This window comes from Octopus bimaculoides, chromosome 7, assembly GCF_046866305.1.
Source record: "Octopus bimaculoides isolate indiv1 chromosome 7, ASM4686630v1, whole genome shotgun sequence".
NCBI lineage: Eukaryota > Metazoa > Mollusca > Cephalopoda > Octopoda > Octopodidae > Octopus > Octopus bimaculoides.
In genome coordinates, this window is record NC_142934.1 from 51429814 (window position 1) to 51457027 (window position 27214).

General features: G+C 37.4%; 1 protein-coding gene across 2 annotated transcripts; it reads left to right on the top strand.

Annotated features, from left to right (window-relative positions):
- Positions 1 to 2335: 2335 nt before the first annotated feature.
- On the top strand, positions 2336 to 26775 carry LOC106871380 (uncharacterized). 2 transcript variants are annotated; one of them, XM_014917803.3, is made up of 2 exons: positions 2336 to 2657; positions 25106 to 26775. In XM_014917803.3, the coding sequence occupies exon 2, from the start codon at positions 25190 to 25192 to the stop codon at positions 26372 to 26374; it is 1185 nt and encodes a 394-aa protein (XP_014773289.1). In that variant the 5' UTR covers positions 2336 to 2657; positions 25106 to 25189; the 3' UTR covers positions 26375 to 26775. The 2 variants fall into 2 exon arrangements, with proteins under 2 accessions (XP_014773289.1, XP_014773288.1); XM_014917802.3 differs by having other exon boundaries at positions 2336 to 2528.
- Positions 26776 to 27214: the final 439 nt, after the last annotated feature.

Below are 27214 nucleotides of genomic sequence, written 5' to 3' on the forward strand. Positions count from 1 at the left end.
GTCAAAAAATTAGGAAACTACACACATTTATATTTTCTAGTAAATTACGCAAATTGGCAACACTTATGACATCGTCGGTGAGCAGCTCTCCATTCTCTTTATACACTAAATTTCACATTTGTCATCCCTATTAACCCGTTTAGAACAGTCGGATTTTGTTATAACACACACTTTCCACTGAACTCAACCAGAGTATTTTCGTGACCAGGTGGACACTAGTTTGATATTTGAGCTCTGATTGGCTGTATGCAAATGAGTTCATAACTGGGGTCCGGAACTCTCGTGGGAAAAAAAATTTCGCGTCCGACCGCCTTGCTTTGGCAGGGAGGAACAGGCTGTTTTTCTTTCCCTGATAGCCTTAGCGAAAGAGGTTGTGTGGTGGATCAGATTGAAAAGGCTGAAAACACATTTTTCTCTTTGGCCAAGTTCTCATCAACTTTTTCAAGTTGCACTTGAAAAGGAAAGTGAGTGTAGATAGGGAAGTGCTGCCTCCCAGCAATTTTATTAAAAGGAGGGTGAATGTTGCAAGAATGCGTCTGTAGACAAAGTGGAAAGGGCACTTACCCTGGTGATCAGGACTGTTGTGAACTTGTGGGCTTTTCACGAGCAGTCCTAGGTCACCCACTTTTGGGGAATTTTGTTGTTATATTCGATTATTGTTTTAGTTTTTCATTGTTTACATGAATTTCATGTAACTCCACATTGTATTTGTCCTGTGTTGTCCACAATGCTTTTTTTGTATATAAGCCCTTAGTGGTTAATAAAGAAATCATTATTATTATTACTGAGTGAGAGAGCAGTGCATGCCATCAATGTGACACTGGGGTAAAATATACGAAGACCAGTATACCCATCATGACTATCCGTCTGATAAGGGTACACCAGACACATGCATCACAACCATGTGTGCGAGACGTGGTGACCTTATATCAAGATAAACAGCACATGATCTTGCAGGTGGGGCCCAATTAGAATTTTCTTCAGGTCGAGTAGCCCATTCCGCTCTAAAGTTCCATGAATAAGGGTTGTTTGAGGATGTTGAACGAAACACTCATGTTTCCAGAGGTGAATTATCCAAATCCCAAAGAATTTGTCTCAACACATGGCTATAATGCTCCTCCACTACTTCTGCTCATGATCAGAGATGCACATATCATCAGCCACCAAGGAACATGCTCAGCTGGTTAAGGTCAAACAACTGACAAGCAAATCTGTTGTATTAAGCAGAATATTTGCTGTAGCCCATCTTTATATACCAAGACAAATCAATGTACATGATAACACTTCCAATCAGTTAAGATCAGAAGCCATGAGAGTCACTGCCTGGTACTGCATCCAGGCATATTATTAAAAAAAAGTACTAGTGAAACATTGAGTGTTGATATAATCGACTATTTCCCTCCTCGCAAATTGCTACCCTTGTGGAAAAATTTGAAACCATTATTATTATTATGGTGGCGAGCAGGCAGAGACGTTAGCACGCCGGGCAAAATGCTTAGCGGTACCCCGTTCTGGGTTCAAATTCCGCCGAGGTCGACTTTGCCTTGTATCCTTTCGGGGTCGATAAATTGAGTACCAGTCAAATACTGACTAGTCCCCTCCCCCAAAACTTACTAGAAAGGATTATTATTGTTATTATTGATGTTTCGTTGTCATTTACTAAAACCACAAGAAGTCCTTGACACCCTATTCTACTATTTGTGGCCTCTGTCCTCGATCTTCGACCAAAATATTTTATTCTTTATTTTGTCCACTTATACATCATAATATGATGTAATTTTGGGTTCAAGAAAAAAAATTGAATGTTGCATCTCAAATTGAGTGACATGGTGTCATTTATGGTGTGGTAAAGAATGCTGCATTTGAACTAGTTGAGGGTCTGGAAAATGCCTTGCAGTATTTAGTTGCATTCCTTTATAATCTGTGTTCGAATCCCTCAAAAAGCGACTTTCATTCTTCCGGGGTCGGTAAAATAAGTACCAATTACCAATCAAGCATTAAATTAATATAAAATCCAGCTTTCTGCTCCACAAATTTGTGGTTCTGTACATACCTCAGAAGCCATTACACTCGGACAATAATGTCCCTTTTGGTAATCCATATAGAAATTATCCTTTCCTGTGCACTGGTGTTAGGACTCGGTAATTTAATGGCTTAGATTACAAGACAAGGTCGTTGATATTACTGTGATTGTTCATTGTAGGTAGTATTATTTATATAAAAAAGGTAAGGTGATTCTACTGTTTAATTTAAATGTTTACTTTCTTTGTAAATTCAACGTTGTTGCAATACTTTAAAGGGAGGTAACCCATTTTCAAAGACCTCAAAATTGATTGATTTCTGTTTAACAAAGAATCCGACTGAGATGGTGATATCGTGTGACCACCGAAGATCCTGGCAACATTCTCTAAATTGAGCGGATTTCATAATCGCAGCGACATATTATAACAAGCAAACGGAATTCAAACAGTCTAAAACAAAAAAGAAGAACTGGAATCGAGGAAAAGAAATACGGATATAGGTGCAAGGTATGTGCCTCATATTTTCCTTGTTGACGACTATCATAAGGTTATACGTATGAAGAAAGGATCTGTTCTGAGACATATTTTGCTTATGTTATTTAACTAGATATGTCTCATTTTCCTCACATATCAAAGGTAGTGTTATTGTTTTATGCATCTATAAACTGAATACTTATAGCTTGAATAATTTCCGGTTTTGATTCATATGTATAACGGCATTTTAACTACGGGAATTTGAACGATGTCGACGAAAGAGTATATATACACACGTACACATGCATATATATATATATATATATATATATATATATAGTTACATACGTACACGAAAGGATAATTAACCTGATCTAGTCTTTCTACTTTTTAGTGGACAAAATATGAAATGTTTTCAAAATCATTATAAAAATTACTGCTATTAACCTATCTAAAAAAGACAAAACAAACTTGGTTGTTGTCTTTGTGGAATATATTGCTTTTAGTTTGTGTATTCGTTTGCTCATGTAACTGAATGAAGAAGCTATACGATCGAGTCATCAATTAAATTGATTTGTTAATTAACTATTCGGGCATATATGTATATTCGCTGATATATTTTGTTTTTTAGTTTCTGCAGTTAAAATAACAAATTAAGCAGGTTCTCAGTTATATTCAGTCCATATTGCGTTTGTACCTTTATTGCAATGTTCATTATTCTTCCTCCTCCGCCTCCCCGTAATGACCCTGTGCCTTTGTTTAGAAATCAGTTATCTAATTGCAATATAAAATACTACTTTATCTTCTAGTATCTTCTATTATTCCCTTATTATTCAATATATTTACTCTTAAACACTACATGTTATTACTTAATAAAATATATTTACTAAATATTATTCATTGTCACATGGTGGAGAGATGGAGTGCTTTACTGTTTCATCTCTTCGAGGGTAGATAAAATGAAAACTCTTTATTACTTTGATTCAGTCTCAAATTTTATTATATTTTGCCACAGTTAAAAACCGATTATCATCAAAAGACATTCAAGGTACAGGTTGTTAGGTCGGTAACGTGCCGGATTAGATGTCTTGAGTAGTAGTTATGTCCCTTTATATTAAAATCCCGCCAAGTCCTCAAGTTTGGCTTTATCTTTCCGTGGCTGGTTGGTTGATAAGAAAGATAAAGATATAATTTATGTACTTGAGGTCGATTTACGTTGATCAAAATATGCGGTCTCATGGTAAGATTAGACATCTTTATAATGGGAAAGGCTGTAGAATAGGAAGACAGTCGGAGTAAAGGTGGTTTTGTATTTAATTTCGTTGGAATCGATTTCTATATACATTCACAATAAAAAAGTGCTTGTGCCAATAAAAGTAATTATGCATTTGATGAGACAGCGAAGATGCTTCGTTCATGCAGTTGAACACCGACACAAAAGCGTTATAGTATGTAAATATCGCCACATGTAAGTTTCAAGTTCAAATCCTGCCAGGTCAACTTCACCTTTCATTATCCCACCTAGGTCGTATAGTCCTAGTAACATTACAAACGACAATTTATCCCTTCAAATATTTCTGCCAATGTTCTGTATCTTTTAGAAGCGATTAAGAACCCAATTTCGAAAAGCATTGATTATTCTCTTTAGAGAGGTTTTGTTTTGATATTTTCTTTACTCGTGTTAATGCGTACAAATCACTGTGTAGTGGGAAAGTAAATGAAATAAATAAACGCGCAAGTTGTTACTGCGATTTTGTAAAGAATATATTTTCGTTCAAGAAATCTGGAGGTTATGAAAAGTGAAGTTACACTGAATCTTACAGAATTTCATTATATTGTAATAAAAAGAAAATCGCTTGAATGAATAAGAATTGTGATGTTGGTAGTAGTTGTTGTTTTGTCCCAGGCATTCGGCAGGTTTGGGATAGAGGCGTTCGCCATGACCTGACCATCCCTTCTAGTCAACGACAAATAGTATACGATGGCCTTTCCTTAAGATAATAGGGCAAGTTTTGAGTGGAGATTTAGTTGTAATTAGCCATGATACAATATATGTTATTGAAATGTACACGTATGTAAGTTTCACATCTTCGTTATCAGTTTTATCTATATTTTACAGTATTGCTTAGTTGTTTAACCCGAAGCAAAATTTGATCGAGCACACATCTAGGATGACAGGCTTATTCCAGCTGTAATCGTCATATACTTTATGGAGGATCTGGGACTAGTTTTCTAATGTGTATTAAAAAATTTTTGGCGATTCTTCGATACTGGTATACAGAGCGTCGGTATGAGGAGACGACGTCATTCACCTTTTTCAGCCTAGCCTCTTTATATCTTGAGGGAAAGTTTTGTGGGTGAATGACGTTGTGTACCTGTATCGAAAGATTGCCAGGTGGGTAACTTTAAAGAACAGCTTTCTACCTGCCTCAAACATACATATATGGTTGTGTTTGATGTATTTTATAGCCGAATGAAACTTCGATTCCCAGTGTGTATGATGGACCGTCGCTATGTCTAACTCTAGACTAGAAATAGTTTTATTGGACTAAAGAAATATGTCTTATATTTTCATGCTTTTCTCAAAAGATAGTAGATAGTGGCTTTGGTTCTGGTGTTTTCTAACCATATCATGTTTTTCCCTAAGAGTACACAAGAAGAATTACTTGGAGTACATGAATCACAACCAAAAGCTGACAAAGAATAATCATATTTTGGACAGAAGGCATCTTATCTGAAATGTATGCGAACTTCACCAGAGTGGCTTTCCTACCAAGTATCACCTCGTCTTGAGAATTGCAAAAAATAAGAAACCTTACTCATTTTCTGAAGTTTTAATCTTGCTCCACTGCAAAGATATTGTTGATTGTATGTTTAGAGAGAATGATGCAAAGAAACTGAACACTGCCACTGTCAAAGGATAAATGTTTATTGAAGAATATCTGGTATACTTGTTTCAAATTTTGGCACAAAGCCAGCAATTTCAGGGGAGTGGGGTAAGTTGATTACATTGACTTCTGTACTCAACTGGTACTTATTTTATCGACCCCGAAAAGATGAAAGGCAAAGTCAACTCTGGCAGAATTTGAACCCAGAACGTAAAGATGGACAAAATGCTACTAAGCATTTTGCGCATTGCTAACTATTCTGCCAGCTTGCTACCTTTTGAATTTCTTATATATTAGATGATATAAAACTAAAGTTATTTTGGAAAATCAAAGAGGTTCTGCTAGGTATATTTACTATCCACCATGAAGAGCACACAAACATTATCCGATACTGAGCTGCTTATATATTCAAGACACCTAAAAGATTATTATTTTAAAGAAGAATTCTTGTTTTGTCACTCCATGGAGTGCTTAAGAAAAGAGATCATAATGAAGTTATATCTAGTTTCTTTTTGAAAAGAACGTCTTTCTTAGAAAATAGCACTTAGCAGTACAACTGACAGAGCTCCTGCAATGCTGAGATATAGATTTGGTTTGTTTGCAAGAGTGTTTTTGCCAAGCCTGATATAAAGAAAACGCACAGTGTGATCCATAGGTATGCTATTATGTATGAAGACACTGTCTCTAGCTCTCAAATCTATTTTTAATGATGTTGTCATAGTGATTTTTGTCAAATCTATTTCTGTGTATATAAGGATATTGTACTTATTGAATTAAAAATTAAATGCTGAATGAGAGACTTTTTGCTTCTTACAGACGTGAGATGGCTTCCAATTAGTAATATGGTAGCTAGAGTTGCATTGATGAAAGACAAAATGGAATTTTTTAAGAAATCAAAGGGATAAACCAAGCAAGTTTGTAAATTAACTTTCTGACAACAAATGAATGATAGCCAACCTGAATGATATTTTCATTTGACTCAATGAAATCAACAAGGCCATTCAAGTTGTACACTTTGTCAACAAGGTAGAACCATTTCAGATGAAATAGTTGTAGAATGAAAAAATCAAGGGCAGGTCATTATGACATTTTGGGATGTATGAAAGCTTTACACTGCTGGAAGTAGAGGAAATTAATGTGCTATCTGAAAAGCTTTTTGTTTCTACCTCAATAAATCCTATCCAGCCCATGTGAGCATGGAAAAGTAGATATTAAAATGATGATGATGTGTGAGGTATTAGATTTTCATATCAACCCGTTTGAAATCCTTTTAGATTTAATTCCCGAGCAGTTCCAGACAAGCTGTAAAATGAATTTGCGGAATTTCTGAATAATTCCACATCCAAATATCATTTGTAGCAAAATTCTGGTGTTCTGTGTGTCTAGAAAATTTGCGGAGAGCTTTTTGTTGTTCCCATTCACTTATCATTGTGATCAAGGGTGTAGGGTAGGTGTGAGAAGACAGATCTGGCCAGTTTGAACTTAAAATAAGTAGAATATTAGGGCCAGCTTAAATGCTAAAGGGTTAACCCACCTGACACTGCTCTTGGTCCCATGATACATATTTCCTTTTTAAAATGGTTTAAATTAAAACCTTCCATGAAAACTTCATGTTAATTTATGTTCCAAATACCATCTTAATAATGACAAAGTTATTTTACTAAATTTTTCATTATTCTCAAAATAAATTGAAACAAAGGCAGTGTATTTCAACAGAAATTTGGTAACAAAAAGGTTAAGTTAATTTATTTCTGAATAAATTTACATCAGGCACGGGCAATCTTTTCTGAGAAGCGGGCTGTGAAAGACATCGTTTACCATGATACTGGCTGCATTACTAAAATATGCGATGGCACTTTTTCATTAGGCATGCCCATGACTCTTTTATATGATTGTTTGGCCTGCTAGAAATACCAGCCAAATCTCTCCCTCTTTATTGCCTGAAAAATAGATAAAGGACGGCTGTTGATCACAGGTCTGCACAATCATCTGAGCTGGGCTAAACAACTAAGTATTTCTTCATTGAAACAAAACAATCATATGTTGGAGTGTCATAAAAAGATGGGTTTTGTTGAGACTGAATTGTATTTTTCAGGGCAACAATTCTTGGTTGTTTGGTGGTTGGTAAGCAACCTAATAAATACACAGAGCTGTGTAAGCCATGTACAGAGAGGTTCTCAGCAAGTTGACAGTAAAGAGTTCTGAGATTGATAAAGTGTGTAGGTAGATGTCTATCAGGGCTTGGTTTTCAGCCCCACTCCAGGCCAAAAGGTGAGTTCACAATTGGCTATCTGTGAGAAGTCTTGTATACTGATAACCTGGTGTTCATAGCTGAATCTTTAGAAGATTAAGTGAAGAAATCCCAACCACGAAAGCCAAACCCAGAATTGAGAGAGCTGAAAGTAAACTTAGCAATAACAAAAATTTTAGTTAGCGAGAAAGAAGACAGGATTCTGCTGCTATCTGAGAAGTGGCTTCGCTCAATAATTAGAAAAGGAGGAGGGAGGAATTCTATACACAATCATCGTTGTTTTAATATTCATTTTTCCATACCTGTAAGGGTTGCAAAATTCATTGAGACAAATTTTCTATGGCTGATACCCTTCCTTAGTGCCAACCACTTTAAAGGGTGTATTGGGTGCTCTTTTTCATTGCACCAACATTAGTGATGTTGCCATCTAGCTTGCAAGACTAAAGGCCCTGTTGACTTAGTAAATTCTTTCAAATACTTGGAAGGCTCCTAGAAGTAGTTGATAGCTTCTGGGGCATAATTAATAGTGGAAGTGGTTGCTCTGAAAACAGTAGATAGAGTAAGAATAGGGTGGAAAATGTTTAGGGAGCTATTTCCTTTGCTGGTAGCAAAAGACTTGCCTTTCTTAGTGAAGGGTAGATTTTATGAAACTTGTGTTCCCAGTGAATTATGGGTGGAGAATGTGTAAAGGCTGGAAAGAAAAGAGGGAGTATTCTTTGCTGGATGTATAATGTTATTGTGTATGAATAATAGAAAAAAAATAAATGAGCTCAGGGGATAAAACTTCGCAAAGAGAAATTAGTTGTAGTGTGAATGATATGCGGCTACACTGGTACAGGATGTGGTGTTTCTGGAGAATAACTCTTGGGTAAAAAAAAGGCGTTAAGTGATCCAAATGGAAGGAGTCTGAGGAAAATATGGGAGGTTGATTTTATTTTTGGACATCAATTTTTACTTTGTTTACTGATTTCATGTTTTGAATTAAATTCATTGAAAGGATTGGAATAATAGTTACTAATTTTGGAACATTCTAGAGATACAGCAGTCTAGTTTCTTTTAGCTAGTAATAGTGATTTTGTTTCTTAATTCATCAAACATCTTAAAAAAGCACACAATCTGTGTGTGTATGTGTATGTGAGAAAGAGAAAGAGAGAGAGAGAAATAATTGATATCTGTTTCAATTCTTGAACAAAGTCCACAATTTAGTCCTAGTTAGCAATTTTTATGTTGTAGTTGCTCTTACATCTTAGGCATTATAGTTGTGTGTAATAGAACGAAATGTTGCTTTCTAAATTTATCTCGTCAGAGTCTGTGATGATTCAGGTACTCGACTTCCTTCTCGTGCTTCACTTACCTGGAAACAAATCAGTTCAGAAATTATCTTTTACTTGTTTCAGTCATTAGACTGTGACCATGCTGGGACATTGCTTTGAAGAATTTTAGTTGAATGAATTGACCCTGGTACTTATTTTTTAAAGCCTGGTACTCTCTTCTATTAGTCTCTTTTGCTGAACTGTTGAGTCACGGGGATGTAAACACACCAACACTGGTTGTCAAGCGGCAGTGATGGTGGGACAAATAAACATGTACAAATATATATAAGCATGCACATGCACTGCAGCCTTTGTTTGTGTGTGGTTAAGAAGTTTACTTCCCAATCTTGTGGTTTCAGGTTCAATCCCATTGTGCCTTAACTTGGTCAAGTGTCTTCTACTCTAGCTTGAGTCAACTGAAGACTTGTGGATGGATTTGATAGATAGAAACTGAAAAAAGCTCATTGTATGTATGCCTGTGTGATTTTGTGCTTGAGTTCTTTGTCTTGATATTGTTTGATAGTTGTAAACGAGCACCACTGTCATACAAACAGTGTCCTTATTTCCAATCTTCTGTGGAAATCACGTCTGGTCATGGAGATATATTACCTTGCTTGGAAACAAGTGAGCATTGGTGGCAGGAAGAGCATCCAGCTGTAGAAAATCTACCTCATTGAAATCCTTCTGACTCATGCAAGCATAGAAAAGGGAGCCTGTATGTAGTTGCTTGACATGTTAGATATAGCTGCTAAATCATTTTCAATCATATCCTGTTGTCTCAAAAAGAAGTAAAAAAGGCTCCCTTGGATGATGTAGTGTTAGCTACATTAATTATTCTTTGATCTTAGGCTAAACAAGAAAAAGAAGAGAGATAGTGGGACGTCAAATTAACTGGCAGTTAGACACTTGGTAAAAAAAAGTAATGGAAATTATTATATGAAGTGTTGTGTATGTGTGTGTCTGTTTGTATGTGGATGTCTCTTTCTTTTGACAAAATGTTGCAAAATGACAGATGTAGATGCAGGAGTGGCTGTGTGGTAAGTAGTTTGCTTACCAACCACATGGTTCTGGGTTCAGTCCCACTGCGTGGCATCTTGGACAAGTGTCTTCTGCTATAGCCTCGGGCCGACCAAAGCCTTGTGAGTGGATTTGGTAGATGGAAACTGAAAGAAGCCTGTTGTGTATATATGTATATATATATTTTTATATGTGTGTGTGTTTGTGTGTCTGTCTTTGTTCCCCCAACATTGCTTGACAACCGATGGTGGTGTGTTTACTTCCCCGTAACTTAGCGGCTTGGCAAAAGAGACCGATAGAATAAGTACTAGGCTTACAAAGAATAAGTCCTGGGGTCAATTTGCTCGACTAAAGGCGGTGCTCCAGCATGGCCGCAGTCAAATGACTGAAACAAGTAAAAGAGTATTCATTTCAATACCTTATATATAATGTCAAAACCACTGAGCTGTTTACTACATTTTCCTAGTTACTTGATTAAAATCACACAGACCAGCAAAAAAAAATTTTTTTCTGTTCAAAAATTTGGACCTGAACTAGGGTTTTTTTTGACATACAATCTGAAAATGACATCCAAGTTCTATCAATAGTCTGTCATCATAAGTAAGTCCCATCTGCCTTGATATTCTTTCTTCCATTGATTTTATGTCCTGGCAGAAACATTCTGCCTGTTCAGCTCATCATTTGTGTTATCAAGATTTTCAGGGAATTTATCAAAGTGACTATGGAGACAGTGAAACTTTATGCTCATCATATTTGCACCCAACTTTTGAAAGTTCTGCAGCATGCTGTCGAATATTTTGGCATAGTTAACTGCTTTCTTGTTACCCAGAAAGTCATTTACAACTATTGCAAATGAATTCCATGCTGCTGCTTCAATGCAATTCATTGAATTTACGAAGTTCCCATCTTTCATCATTTTTCTTATTTCAAACCCATTAAATACTTCAGCTTTTATCTTTTCACTGTTCAAACTGGGAAATGTGCTGCAGATATTGTGAAAGTATGGTCCATCTTTATCGAAAGTTTTAACAAACTGCTTCATAATGCCAAGTTTCATATGGAATGAAGGTAGGATGATTTTTCCTGGTTGAACTAAAGGCTCTTCAACCTCATTAAAAGACCCTGGAACTGATGTTCGCTGCAGCTATTCTTTGATCACCTAACATTTTCCCCTGGCTCTGCCTTCCCCCATTCATTAAAAGTATGGATATTTGGTGTATCCACTTTGTTGCCCCTGAAGAAAATTGACCATCTTAAAGTTCACACATATCACCCACTGATGATTAGTGGGTTTGGGTGTCTTGAAGTCTAAATGTGATTGTAAAAAATGGATTCCATTTTTGGATTCAATATTTAAAAAAAACCTTCAAATTACATAAAAATGTCCTATCAACAAAATACCTGTTGAGTTGTGTTATTATTAATTATTTGTATATCATACTACATGCTGCTGTCCATGAAATTCATTTTTGCTAATTAAACCTGAACTAAATAGCCTTAAACCCTTTGATACTAACCCACTATACTTTTTGTAACTTACCTTGTATTACCAACCCACCTTAAATTGCCCTTACTTCTATGATACAAACTTGCTGTTTTAAAGTGATCTAAATTAAAACTTTCCATAAAAATTCCAAGTTAATTTATATTCCAAACACCAGCTTAATTATGATGAGTTATTTTACTAAAGGTTTTGTTATTTTCGAAATTAATTGAAACAAAAGTGGTGCATTTCAATAGAAATAGGGTTAAGCTATTGACTCTGATCTAAGGTATTCCAACCATGCCCATCCTGTTTTTTTTCCCCATGTACAGAAAACCTAGCACTAGATGATACAGAAAGAATATCACAAAATACAATGGAATTATATATGTGTGTGTAAATTGCAGATTGAAAGAGATTTTTCTTAGAGAAAGGAAATCCCGTTTTAGCGAACACTTTTGTGCTAAAAAATTTATTAAAACAATAAACTTACTTAGAGAAGGCACATGGACTAGTTGTTAGGGTGTTGGACTCATGATTGTAAGTTCATAATTTCAATTCCCAGACTAGGCAGTATGTTGTGTTTTTGAGCAGAACACTTCATTTCACATTGCTTCAGTCCACTCAGCTGAAAATGAGCTGCAGCAGCAGCTTGTGAAGGACTGTCATCTTATTCAGAAGAGATGAAACCTAATGAATCTGTAGATTCACGATAGATCTAGTTACCTACTTATACCTGTTACTTGCTACTTTATTTTATCAACCTTGAAAGGATGAAGGCAAAGTTGACCACTGGGATTTCAAATCAGATCTTGAAAAGCCATTTCCAAAATGATGTAAGGCATTTTGTCCAACACTCTACTGATTATGCTAAACAACAACAATAATTGTTATTATTTTAAAGTTCTCATGTAACTAGTGAGCATGGAAGCTGAAACACATCTGATGTTCTCATGAGTCACTACTAGAATGATGTTTGTCTTGCTTTGACCTGTATATTGTTTTTAACACAGCATGTCTATGAAGAGATTTTATCCCTGCCAAAAACTGCAGACCCCCTTCTCCTATACTTTTATCCCTCATCTCTTAGTGTAAAGCTTTCCCCTCAGGGTTTGTAATCTTGCAAGCTGCATGGTGACCTCACTAGTGTTAATGGAACAAAAACAGCATCCAGTACACACTTTGAAGTGGGTGGCATTAAGGAGGTCATCCTGCTGTTGAAACCATGCCAAAGCAGATATGGGAGTATGATACAGGCCTTGGGCCCATCAGATCCTGTCAAATTGTCCATCCCATATCACCGTGAAACATCATCATCATCATCGTTTAATGTCCGCTTTCCCCTAAATATGAACGTTAATTGACGATGATGATTCATTTCTTCTACATACTGCAACTGACAAAAATGTGACTGAAACATGGTTGATATTTCATTTGTATCCTAATTTCCCTGTACTTTTTTGATATGATAAGGGCTTTTAATTGACATTTCATATATTATTGTTTTTTTTTATCGGGATAGTTTCAGCTGAAACAACACTTGATACACTAAAGAACACTTAACATCATTTGAAGTAGCTTTCTAAAATAATTAAAACAACCTTTATTTATTTTTAGTAAATTATTGTCTATTGTTACTTAAATAGTCCATTTGTTCTTGTTAATAAGCATGTATATAGAATGTGCCAGTCACTGTTTCCTTAGTTGAAGAATCTCATTTATAACTCATTTAATATATACATATATATGTGTGTATATGCACACACGTGCACTTACACATGCACACACACACACACACACACACACACACACACACACACTCATTAGGTAGCCAATAGAGTCTTTAAAGTACTAGTTAGATTGCTTTGCTCTGGTTCTCTGCATTCTGAGTTCAGTTCCATCTGAGGTCAACTTTACCTTTCATCCTTTCAGGATTGATAAAATATCGGCTTGGTATTGATGCTGGTTCTTCTCTGTCTCTTTCTTTTTTTTTTGTCCTGTGGTTGTGATAAGACCTGGAGAGGGATGGGCTCTGTCAGGTCTAAAATGTCTTGAAGACATGCTGTAGGCTTATGATGATACTCTTATGCCTCCATCTAGGGGAGCCGAATTTTTAAGGTAAGGTATATTGTTACAGGTATACCATCGATTTTCTGGTGTCTTTGGTTCCAAAGCCATCCCTGTCACTTAATCATAATTCATCAATACACCTCTAACCTACTGATTACTAATTATAGCACACATCTTACTTACCAACATGCCATGGTCTTATTTTTTATAACAGTTCTACTTGTCTTGATTCTATATGAATTGTTGTTTACATTTGACATTACCACTTCTGCTCTCAGTTCTCTTACTTGTAGCAGCCATAGTTAAGAGCAACTTTAAGCTAAATAAATAGAGGAACTCTCAAAATTTTGGTATCGCCACTAACAAGTGCAGTGTAGATAATGTCTGTAAACACACTACACACAAAGCCACTTGTGGTCTTGCAGTGAACTAAACTGGTGGCCAGGGGAATTTCAAGTTCCCCTAATTGGTCTGAATTAAAGGAGGTGCCAGACCATCAGTTGCCAGAAAATTGGTGGTGTACCTGTATATACATGCATGCATGCATGCATACATACATACATAAAAGCACCCACTACACTCTCTGAGTGGTTGGCGTTAGGAAGGGCATCCAGCTGTAGAAACTCTGCCAAATCAGATTGGAGCCTGGTGTAGCCATCTAGTTTCACCAGTCCTCAGTCAAATCGTCCAACCCATGCTAGCATGGGAAGCGGACGTTAAACGATGATGATGATGATGATGATACATACATACATACGTGTGTGTAAGAATTAGTGTTGGTATAGAGATAATCTCCAAGAGTGTTAAACCTGTGACCTACTCTTGGTTTATGGTTGCAGCCATTTCATTTCTCTTTCACCTAACATCTTTAACACTCTCAAGGAAAGTTTGAGGATCTTACAATCTCATTTCTCTTTGGCTAGACATTAGGGACCCGTACCTACAATTTAAGAACACATTTTAAGAATCAATTGGAATAAGAGGTATAAACCAAACCCCTGTCAAACTGTTGTAAGTTGTTTCATAATAATTGAATTTTATTAAAAGGAATGTGAATATCTTTATGCGAATGATTATAGTTGGTAGAATTGATTTTGTATATTTTTACTGTTGGAGGCCCTAGTTGAATGAAAAGTGAATTGCCAATTTGAGTTAAGCATTAAGTTCAACAGTATCTTTTCTGCTAAAATTTCTGCCCTTTTACTGTTTTAGTTTGACTAGGTACATGATTGATTTTTTTTTTTACTCTAATTTGCCTACTTTGCAGTGGTAGTTAGTCTGCTTTATCATTTCTTGGTTATCTGCTTAGCTAAAATTGATTTCTTACACTGAAAGGTCATTGGATATGATCTCTTGTTAACAAATTTAGGAGAAGTGTAGAGAATGGTAGGTGCCCCTGTTTGTCATTTGCATTGACCTAACCAAGGCATTGATCTGGTTAGCAGAGAAACTTCTTCTAGACATATGCCAGCTACTATAAGTGTAGAGGTTGACTGTCTCTTTCCACAACAACATTACGAGAACAGTGTAGTTCAGTAGCAACTTCTCCATGTCTCTTGACATATGCAGTAAAACCAAGCAAACGTGTTCTTTGGGGTTTTCTTGCTTCTGAAGCATGCTTTTGGTGCCGCAACAAAGGGAATTTATCTCGACATCAATTCTGATAGCAGGTGGGTTTCTAATCTTGCCTGTCCCAGATTGGAAACCAATATCTGCAAAAACCTTCATTAGAGACACCCTATTGCTAATGATGTAGCACATAGAACCGACATTCAACAACCACTTCAGACACTGGTATATCATTTTCCCCTAACCTGCAAAGATTTTGGACTGACTGTCAGCTTGAAGACAGGACACTGAAAGTCTGTCATTCATTACCCTCACCAGCTACGAACCAGACATTGTCTTCTAGTTCACCTATTTCAGACTAGCATCTTGGATACAGAAATCGATAAGAGAATTCAAAATACAGCAACAACATTGCCTGTTCCACCAAACTAACAATTAAGACTAAGATGACAGTATGTATTGCACAGTAGGAGAGAAGAGTCAGCTCTTTCCATCTGAATAGTGTCTGTCACATCTTGAGGATTTCATAGCAAGATAAAGTGAGTTGCTGGGTAAAAATATTGGGGTTACCACCTGTACTAGCTTCCTCAGGATGTACACTGCTCATTTGGGGCCATGTCCATTGTGGATAGCTGCATCTTTAAATGGAATTGGAAAATGGATGGAGAACAACAAGCCATCTCTACCAGAGCTACAAATATATCTGCAAGAGAGACATGAAGGTTCTTGACTGACATTAAGTGCTGAGAGACTCTTGTAGTTGACTGCATGAAGTAGAGAAGCACCACTAACACATCATGATAGAGGCAATAGAAATGGACACTAGAGTAGTGAAGGGCCAAAGCATAAAAGCACTGGAATGTCGACATCTGAAAGCAGATGCAGGTGTGATGTATGTGATGAACTGCCATTCTTGTTTAGGATGTCATTGCCACAAGAAATATTACCCTGTATGGATAGAGGTATATGGTGCTACAGATTAATGGAGGTTTTTCTATCAGTGGTAATGTAGTTGATTCAATGGATTGCTGTGCATGACTAGTAATTATTTCATTTACTTTGTATGTGAAAGAAAGAAAAATCTGACTTCAGTGGTATTTGAACTCAAAATGCAGAGGGATGAAACTAAGTATTCTAAGTTGGTAACATAGCTAAAGGAGAGACAAGCAAAGAGGTGGTCCACACAGGGCAATTTTTTTAATGTTTTGTTTATTGTGTTGGACATGTAGAAAACTGAAGATGGTAGAGACTAGATGCACCTCAATGTTGTTGGGTTGGATGGTTCTTGCTCCTCCACATTTCTTGGCTGTCTCTTAGTATTGATTCTTTTTGTTTTGATCAGTGTTTCTCAACCACTTTTTTCTTACGGACCCCCTTGATTCTTGTTTCACTCAGATTGACCCTTGAAACCATTCAATGCTTAAAAAATCCTATTATATTGTTTTTAAATATTATTAGGAATTACTCTCTCTCTCTTTACTCTTTTACTTGTTTTAGTCATTTGACTGCTGCCATGCTGGAGCACCGCCTTTATTCGAGCAAATCGACCCCAGGACTTATTCTTTGTAAGCCTAGCACTTATTCTATCGGTCTCTTTTGCCGAACCGCTAAGTTACGGGACATAAACACAGTTGTCAAGCGATGTTAGGGGGACAAACACAGACACACAAACATACACACACACACACACACACACACACACATATATATACATATATACGACGAGCTTCTTTCAGTTTCCGTCTACCAAATCCACTCACAAGGCTTTGGTCGGCCCGAGGCTATAGCAGAAGACACTTGCCCAAGGTGCTACGCAGTGGGACTGAACCCGGAACCGGAATTGTATAAAAAAATTATTAAAATATTTTGTGTATTGTAGAAGAATAACGAATTTATTGCCCATAAATTTTAACAACAAATTCTTATATGGACCCCCAAGGGTCATGTGGACCCCAATTGAGAACCATTGGTTTAGATAAAAAAGAAGTTTCTACAATTGAGGCCTGCTAGTCTATGAAACTAAACATAATACATTTAATAACTGATTATTAAAAGTAACTAGTTCACCACCACACAAGCTGGGTCAATAAAATAACAAATTTACAAACTTGAAATTACGATAGAATAGTTCTTTTTCTGTGTTGCAATTATCTTCCTTAAATTGAATTACCTTAATACTTGTTTAAATTTCATTTTGGACACACAAAGTATAGTTGACTACATTTAATATTTTCAGCTAAAAGTTAAAAATTTAGGATTATGAAGAATTTAGTTCTGCTCCTAATTTTATATTAATTCTATGTCGCATTGTTTAAATTAAGATATTGGTGCAAAGAGGCATGTTTAGAAGAAACTTTTAATAATGGTTTCTCATATTACAAGGTCATACATTTGCACTTGGTTGAATCTATATTGGTACATCCACCATCTGAGAGAACGCAGACAATATGGAACTTCCATTTAAATTCAGTTGCAGAAGGGAAAAAAAAAATTGATAAATAAAATTAAAAAAAAACCCAAAAAACTGAAAAGCATTTACTCTGGGAATTCGGTCGTATCACCGTGAAGTATTGGTTCTCGTCCGATCACCGAAGTTAAGCAACGTTGAGCCTTGTGATATTACTTCCACTCCAATGCGGTTCAATGAATAAAACGAGTAAAAGATATCTGTTACTTCCCCTGCTCCAAACAAAATGAAAATACAACAAAATTATCAATTGTTTTATCATTTTTTTTTAATATGAAATGCCATGTATATGTAAGGGACTTAACTCATGTTTTTTATTTTAAAAATATTCTTACTTGTCTCTCTTTGACATTATTTCTAAATACGAATTATGTGCGCGTATGTTCCTCCCCACTCCTCTCTCTCTATACTATATATCTATTACATATATAGTATATAATATTTATAAATAGAAATAATACATGTCTAAATCTCTCAGAGAGATTTATGCAGTAGTGATGCGATAAAGTAGTTGCATGCTGTCAACTTAATGTAACAATCCCATGAAGGGAATAATACTACTGCTATTTAGCCCTAGGAAGCAGCATCGCTTCCTGTCGGCCTTGGCACATTTCCTATCGGCCTTGACACATTTTCTGTCGGCCTTGACACATTTCTTAGGTGGCAACCCTAATGAGATTGGATGTGGTAAGTTCACTTCTGCATATGCAGATGACGTCACCCTCATCGTGTCTAACGAAGCACAACTACCTTGTGTAGAAGATGCTCTCTGAGGATATGAAGCGGTGGCGGGAGCAAAGGTTAACAAGGACAAGTCCATTGGTTTGCACCTCGGCACCTGGAGGAACAAGCTGATATCGTCCAGTGTCATTGGACACTGGACAGATGGTCCTGTTGAGTTGCTTCGAGTTTGGTTCGTTTCAGACTAACTACACGGCGAAAAATTGGAGCGAGGTATTGAACAAGGTGGAGGCCATAGTACGGCGATGTGGTCTGGAAGTTCTCTGACCTTGAAGGGTAGAGCGGAGGTGGTGCAGGTGTTTATAGCATCTGTAATCACCTATTGCCTGTCCATTGTGCCTTGCCCAGATCCTTGGCTAAGCAAGCTGGAAAGACTCCTATTCCGCTTTTTGTGAAGGGGAGGAAAGCCACTTGTGAGGCGCTCCTTGTGCTGCCAGAAACTGCTAAAGGGTGGTCTGGGGATGCGCAGACATGCGTTGAGGTTGAGACATCTCTGGTGTCACCTAATATATATATATATATATATATATATATATATATATATATATATATATATATATATATATATATATATATATACACATATATATATATACATATACGACGGGCTTCTTTGAGTTTCTGTCTACCAAATCCACTCACAAGGCTTTGGTCGGCCCGGGGCTATAGTAGAAGACACTTGCCCAAGGTGCCATGCAGTGGGACTGAACCCAGAACCATGTGGTTGGTAAGCAAGCTACTTACCACATATATATTTATATATATATATATATGTATATTATATATATAATATATATGTATATAATATATATATATATATATATATATATATATATATATCTGATCTGGCATTGTTTCTACAGTTGGATGCCCTTCTTAACACCAACCACTCCGAGAGTGTAGTAGGTGCTTTTACGTGCCACCGGCACGAGGGCAAGTCAGGCGGCACTGACAACGGCCACGCTCAAATGGTGTTTTTTACGTGTACTTGGACAGGAGCCAGTCCAGTGGCACTGGCAATGACCTCACTCGAATGTTTTTTGACGTGCCAGTAAGGCGACGCTTTCTGAAGTTTATTGAATTTTTTAATCTCCAAATTCTCGCAAATTTAAATATTCATTGCATTCACTGTAGAGTAGATTTTAAAGTTTAATAATAAATAATATCAATTCATTGCAGGCAACATTTTATGTTTCATTCTCAATCACCTCTATTTTAATTAATGATAATGTAATAATAGCTATTACATAAATATATATATATATATATATATATATATGCACCTATACATACAGGTGGATGTCGGTATGCACATACCTGTACGTATATATGCATATACTCATTTACTTTTGTTTTTACATGATTGAACGCAGCGTCTCACAAAAATTGTAAGTAGTTCGTAAACTTATCCTCCGACGCTACTCTATCTCTTTCTCTTTCCTTTCTCCCCCCCCTCGTTCTTCCTCTGTACTACTACGTATCTCGCCTTACCCCTCTTGTTCTTCCTCTGTACTACTACGTATCTCGCCTTACCCCTCTTGTTCTTCCTCTGTTACTACTACGTATCTCTTTTTTCCCCCTCGTATTTCCTCTTTTTCTTTTTTCCTCTCGTTGCTCACCATTCTTCTACTTCCTCCCTCTCTTTCTCCCTCTACCACTCTCTCTCTTTCTCCCTCTACCACTCTCTCTCTTCCCTTTACACCGGCATGGTCACATGCTTCCGGTCAATAATCCTTTCCTTCCTTGGCTTTCGCCAAGTAACACACGCCACCACTTTGTCTCTCTCGGTTCCGTGCCTCATCGCGTTCATACACACATAATTTTTCTCGTCTGGCCGTAAAGCCTTCTGTTTGTTTTCCTGTCTTGTTTTTTGTCCGCCACTACATTCCTCCATGGCTAGATTTAATTTGCGTATACAGATTTAATCTGCGATCCATGGGACGAGCCGTTTTAACGTTGCGTCCTGCCCGAAGCTCGTCGAAACGCCGGTGTTAAAACGTGGGTAGCTGATGAAGTAGAATGTTCTCTATGTGGCTCGTGTGTTCTCGTCTACGTTTGTTTGCAATGTCCTGTACCCAGATATGCACCTATACATACAGGTGGATGTCGGTATGCACATACCTGTACGTATATATGCATATACTCATTTACTTTTGTTTATATATATATATATATATATATATACATATATATATATATATATATATATATATATACATGGCTGAAATGTCTGTCCACACCAGACATTGGCATGAAACTAGAATATTTCATGTCTGTTGTGCAAGCCATATGCCCAGAAATATGTACCAGATCACAATGTCAAAACAAATAGGAACAAGATTCCAAGGGAGAGGAAGATCCTCATGAGATGACGGAAGAAGGTTGCAAATTGCCTCAACCAAAATCTCGAGTAGCGAAAGGTCCTGCCTAAAAACAATGATGGAGATTGAAAACAGCCTGCAACAATTCTATGTGAGCGAAAGAGTAGAGAAAGAAGCCTGGGTTATAAAAAACATTAAGTCAAACCCAAAGGCCTTCTTTCATTATGCGAAAGAAACAGCATCTGTACGCTGCAAGATAGGACCCCTCTTTGAATAGGATGGCTCCCTCACAGGTAGTCCAACCAGGATCAGTGAGGTACTGAATGGCCAGTTCAAAAGTGTCTTTACCACCCTGTTGGAACACAGACAAGTGAACGAACCAGTGGGCTTCTTTGCCGCCTCACTTATAACTAGCGAGGCAGTTACGATGGAATACATCGACATTAGAGAAGAAGATATACTACTAGCCATAGATGTGGTCAACACAAACTCAACTGCTGGTCCTGATGATTTCCCAGCAATCCTCTTCAAATCGTGTAAGCATGCCCTGGCAAAACTCCTCCAGATTGTCTTCCAGAGGTTTCTTGAAAATGGCAGTCTGCCAAGCAAGCTGAAGGAGGGAATAATATGTCCCATCCTTAAAGCGGGAAGTAGAGCAGATGCAAAAAAACTATAGGCCTATCTCTCTGACTTCAAACATCAGCATATATTTGTATGTATGTATATATATATATATATATATATATATATATATATACAGGTACTTTTACATGGCCACAGGCATGGGTGACATTTGCGTCACATCAGTATCTGCCATAACTGTCACTTGTCTTGATGGGTCTTCTTTTCAAGCATGGCATAATGCCAAAAGTCTAGGTGATTCATCATTTCCTCCATGAGGCACAACACTCAAAAGGTGCTTTTCATGTGCTACTGGCATTGGCCACCTTGCCTCCATGAGGCCCAATGTTTGAGAAGTGCTTTTTACATGCCACCAGCACAGGTGTCAGTCATGTGACACCAGTAATGACCATGGCAATGATTTCACTTTGCTTGACAAGTTTTCTCAAGCACAGCATATCGCTAAAGGTCTTGGTCACTACTCATTGCCTCCGTGAGGCCTACATTTCGAAGATCATGCTTTTACTACTACAACCCATGTCTTCCTGGGTCAACCTTTATCACAAATTCCGTCTCAGCACTTCTTTACACAACTGTTTTCATCCATATCTATCGCATGACCACACCAACTCAGTCGTCTCTCTTGCACACTACATCTAATGCGTCTTATGCTCAACTTTTCTCTCAAGATGCTTACACTCTGTTGTACATGCACACTGACACTGCATATTCAGCAAAGCATACTGGCTTCATTTCTTTCAAGCCTACACATGTCCTTGGCTGTCACAGCCCATGTTTCGCTGCTGTGTAGCATAGCTGTTCGCACACAGACATCATCCTGTCTGTGTTTCACTCTGAGGGAGAGGCTCTTTGTTGCCAGCAGAGGTAGGAGCTCTCGGAACTTTGCTCAGCCTATTATTATTCTCTCAGCTACGACCTCGGAGCATCTGCCTCTGCTACTAACTTGGTCACCTAGATAACAGAAGCTGTCTACTACTTCTAGTTCACCCCATTGGCAGTTGATGGTGTCTATTTTCTGTACATTTTCAGTGTTTATTGTACCTGTGCATCTTCCATGCACAAAAGCTATTTTATCTGTTAACCTTCCTCTGCTATTGCTGCATCTCTTTATGTGTCCGTAGCTTACACGTGGTATGTCTCATGGAATTTCTAATTATGCCTTTTCTACAGATCAAGCAGGGCCATCTACCAAGAAGGGATTTTTGATTTGTGTGTGTGTGTATGTATATATATATATATATATATATATATATATATATATATATATATATATATACATAAATTAAAATCTCCTCTCCATATTTTTAACATTCACTTTTCCATGCTTTGCATCTGGATGCCCTTCTTGATATTAGACTTCACCTGTTTCCAAACAAGGTAATAATTCTCTAGCCTGTCAAACAACAAACAACACTGTAATAGTTACATGGAGAGACCTGAAACCAAACAACACCTTATGAATGAATCCTTTGTTAGATATGTATAGATATATGTATATGTGTACATATATGTATGTATGTATGCATGCATCTGGCTGTAGAAAGTCTGCCTTAATAAATCCCATCAGATCTAAACAAGCATGGAAAAGTAGATGTTATGTGTGTGTGTGTGTATACATTTAATATTATTATTATTATTATTATTATTTAAAGGTCACAGTACATGTATTAAAGCGCTACTAATAGTTTCATATGTTGAGAGTACTCAAACATACTCTTCAGATGCTATATTCCAGATGGAGTACTTTCTTAGTTGAATATTCTATCATGGATCAGTACATTATATATCATCATCATCATCATCATCATCATCGTTTAACGTCCGCTTTCCATGCTAGCATGGGTTGGACGATTTGACTGAGGACTGGTGAAACCGGATGGCAACACCAGGCTCCAATCTAATTTGGCAGAGTTTCTACAGCTGGATGCCCTTCCTAACGCCAACCACTCAGAGAGTGTAGTGGGTGCTTTTACGTGTCACCCGCACGAAAACGGCCACGCTCGAAATGGTGTCTCTTATGTGCCACCCGCACAAGCCAGTCCAGGGGCACTGGCAACGATCTCACTCGAAAATCCTACGGGAGCCAGTCAGGCGGTACTGGCAACGGCCACGCTCAAAATGGTGCATCTCATGTGCCACCCGCACAAGAGCCAGTCCAGGGGCACTGGCAACGATCTTACTTGGCTTGCCGGGTCTTCTCACGCACAGCACATTTCCAAAGGTCTTGGTCAGTAGTCATCGCCTCGGTGAGGCCCAATGTACGAAGGTCTTGCCTCACCACCTCAGCCCAGGTCTTCCTGGGCCTACCTCTTCCACGGGTTCCCTCAACTGTTAGGGTGTGGCACTTTTTCACGCAGCTATCCTCATCCATTCTCACCACATGTCCATACCAGCGCAATCGTCTCTCTTGCACACCACAACTGATGCTTCTAATGTTCAGCTTTTCTCTCAAGATACTTACACTCTGACGGGTATTCACATTGACATTACACATCCAACGGAGCATACTGGCTTCATTCCTTGCGAGCTTACGTATGTCCTCAGCAGTTACAGCCCATGTTTCACTGCCATGTAGCATGGCTGTTCGTATGCATGCGTCATACAGTCTGCCTTTTACTCTGAGTGAGAGTCCCTTTCTCGCCAGCAGGGGTAAGAGCTCTCTAAACTTTGCCCAGGCTATTCTTATTCTAGCAGCTACACTTTCAGCACACCCACCCCCACTACTAACTTGGTCGCCCAGATAGCGGAAGCTATCGACTACCTCTAGTTTTTCACCCTGGAATGAGATAGAAGTTGTTTCCTGTTTGCTTACAGTCTTTATTGCACCTGAACATCTGCCACAAACAAAAATTAACTTGCTAGTTAACCTGCCTTTGATGTTACTGCACCTCTTATGTGTCCATAGCTTGCACCGGGTACATCTTATAGAGTTACTACCTACTCCTTTTCTACATACTGAGCAGGGCCATCTACCTGAAGGGGTTTGTGTTTTATCTACCTTCCTACTTATTAGGATTTTGGTTTTAGCTAGGTTGACTCTAAGGCCCTTCAATTCTAGACCTTGCTTCCACACCTGAAACTTCTCCTCTAGTTCTGATAGTGACTGCGCAATTAGTGCAAGGTCATCAGCATAGAGGAGCTCCCAGGGGCAACCTGTCTTGAACTCCTCTGTGATTGCCTGGAGGACTATGATAAATAAGAGGGGGCTGAGGACGGAACCTTGGTGGACCCCTACCTCTACCCGGAATTCATTGCTGTACTCATTTCCAACCCTCACCTTACAGGCAGCATCTCTGTACATGGCTCGCACAGCTCTCACTAACCATTCTTCTATCCCAAGTTTCCTCATTGACCACCAGATAAGGGATCGGGGGACCCTGTCAAAGGCTTTCTCCATGTCAACGAAAGCCAGGTACAGAGGTTTATCCTTAGCTAGGTATTTCTCCTGCAGCTGTCTCACTAGAAATAAGGCATCAGTAGTGCTTTTACCTGGCATGAACCCAAACTGCATCTCATCTAAATTGATTCGCTCATATATATATATATATATATATATATATATATATATATATATATACACACACACACACACATACATAACTGAAACCAACATGACAATAAGAGTATTTTGCATGATGAGAAAAAGAGAATGTGTATTGGAATGCTTTCAACTCATAGAATTTTATGCATACCCCTGCCATATATATATATATATATATATATATATATATATATATATATATATATATATGTATATATATATATATATGTATATACATATATATAAAATTTCAAGAAGTTTATTATTTGTTTCTTTTGTTTTTCATTCTTTTTTTTTTTTGTTTCAGATTTTTCTTTGAATGTCTCAGATAAAACTGTGAGAATATCAGAGAACCAAAAGCCTCAATATTTAACTTGTTCATCCACGGAAAATGGAAGTTGAGATGGAAGCTGAGATGGAAGCTGAGATGGAACCTGAGATGGAACCTGAGATGGAACCTCTTTCTGATGAGAACCTGTTTCAGTGCGATATATGTAAGAAGGAGTTTCTACATAAGAGTGATCTTGGAGTTCATCTAGTTACACACACCAACAAGAAACGTTTCCATTGCCCAATTTGTGAGAAAGATTTTGCTGATCCTTCAAAGTCCGTACGACACATGAGAACACACACTGGAGAGAAGCCATACCATTGTGGTGTATGTGGTCGAGCTTTTGGCTATAGAAATGTCTTAAAAAATCACTTAAAAACTCATACTGGTGAGAAACCTTTCCTATGTACAATATGTAATAGATCTTTTGCAAGGAAGGCTCATTTGACAGGCCACTTGAAAGTACACAATAATAAAAATTCACATCTACCAATAAGGATAACAGCACCTTATTCAGAAAATTGGATAGGGAAAGATATAGTCACAAAAGTATTTAATGAGGGAAGAACACAGCCACATGCAGATGATGGTAAAGACAAAGAGTCTGGTAACGATGGAAATGGAGGGAAAAAATCTGATAATGATGGAGCTGAAGAGAAAGAATCAAGTAATGATGGAGGTGAAGATGACAAAGACATTCCAGAGAATTCCAATAAGAATAAAGGGAAAAGAGTTCAGTGTCAAATTTGTGATAAATATTTCTCATTTAAATGTGATTTGAAAATCCATTATCGAACTCACACTGGAGAGAAACCATTCCAGTGTGATGTGTGTGGTAAACATTTTGCACGAGGTGGTGATTTGCAAATTCATTTCCGAATACACACTGGTGAAAAACCTTTTAATTGTGAAAAGTGTGGGAAAACCTTCAGTGATAGGTCTTCTTTCAATAACCACAGGAGGAGACACAGTGGGGAGAAACCGTTCCATTGTCAAGTGTGCCGACAGAATTTTGCCGATAGGTCCACTCTAAAAAGACACATCAGAAGCCATACTGGAGAGAAGCCTTTCCATTGTGAGATTTGTGGCAAAAATTATAGCCGTAACGCTATCCTTAGTGTTCATCTAATGACTCATACTGGAGAGAAACCGTTTTGCTGTGATAAATGTGGGAAAAATTATTCACAGAAATGTACTTTAGTCGCTCATTTAAAATCTCACACTGAAGAAAGTGTCCCTGGATAGAAAATGAAATAAAATTACCAAGAAATGTTGTTTTATTTAATGTGTTAAAAGCAAGCTTAGTCTAAGAGCCATTTCACTTCTCGGTTGAAGCTAAAGACGATGCTATAAATTGTTCTAAAAACTATATGGCTTATATGCCTAATCAAAGCAAACCAATATTTCATTTAATGATTTTTTTTTCTTTTCTATATATATAAAAAAAGACCTGACTGTAATTTTATTTAATTATCTTTCTCTTTGGCTCACTGTGTCTGTTTTTGTATTTTTTCTATATTTCCTCTTTTTTTTTTCCTCTGATATCAGCATTGTGAAATAAAACAGCAGATGGAATTAGCAGGTTAGGTTTCAGTCTATGGTTTAGTATTATTAAGGCAGTTGGATTTGTATATAATATAACTGAATCTTATTGTTATTGTATTCTTCTTGGGGTGCCCATGGCCAGTTCTTCAGCAGAACTAAGCCAGAGAGGTAGCTGACAGATAATACATACAAACCCATACAAAGCATTCGATTAATATTTCTTATATACTATCAGAGTCATCCTTATTTTTATTTTGGATCATGATCTGTTAAGATTTAGGATTTAGAACGTGCAATTTCTATTTTGATGATGAAGAATTTAAGAGACCTACTTAACATTTAACAGAAACAAGCATACTTGTTCAGGTATATTGAGTCCTTGTGCTGTCTTTATCAGTTACTGAAATGGAATTACAACATAAATGCTTATTCCGCTTCAAGATTAAAAAATTGATTTAGGTTCAGTGTCTGGTTTAAAATAGCTTCTTTACAAACTTTTGCTACTATTTCAAATTTCAAACTTCTTAAAAGATGCCCATT

What these genes read in the sequence shown, in the direction of transcription:
- LOC106871380 (XM_014917803.3), top strand. Translation starts at nt 25,190, where the DNA reads ATGGAAGTTGAGATGGAAGCTGAGATGGAAGCTGAGATGGAACCTGAG.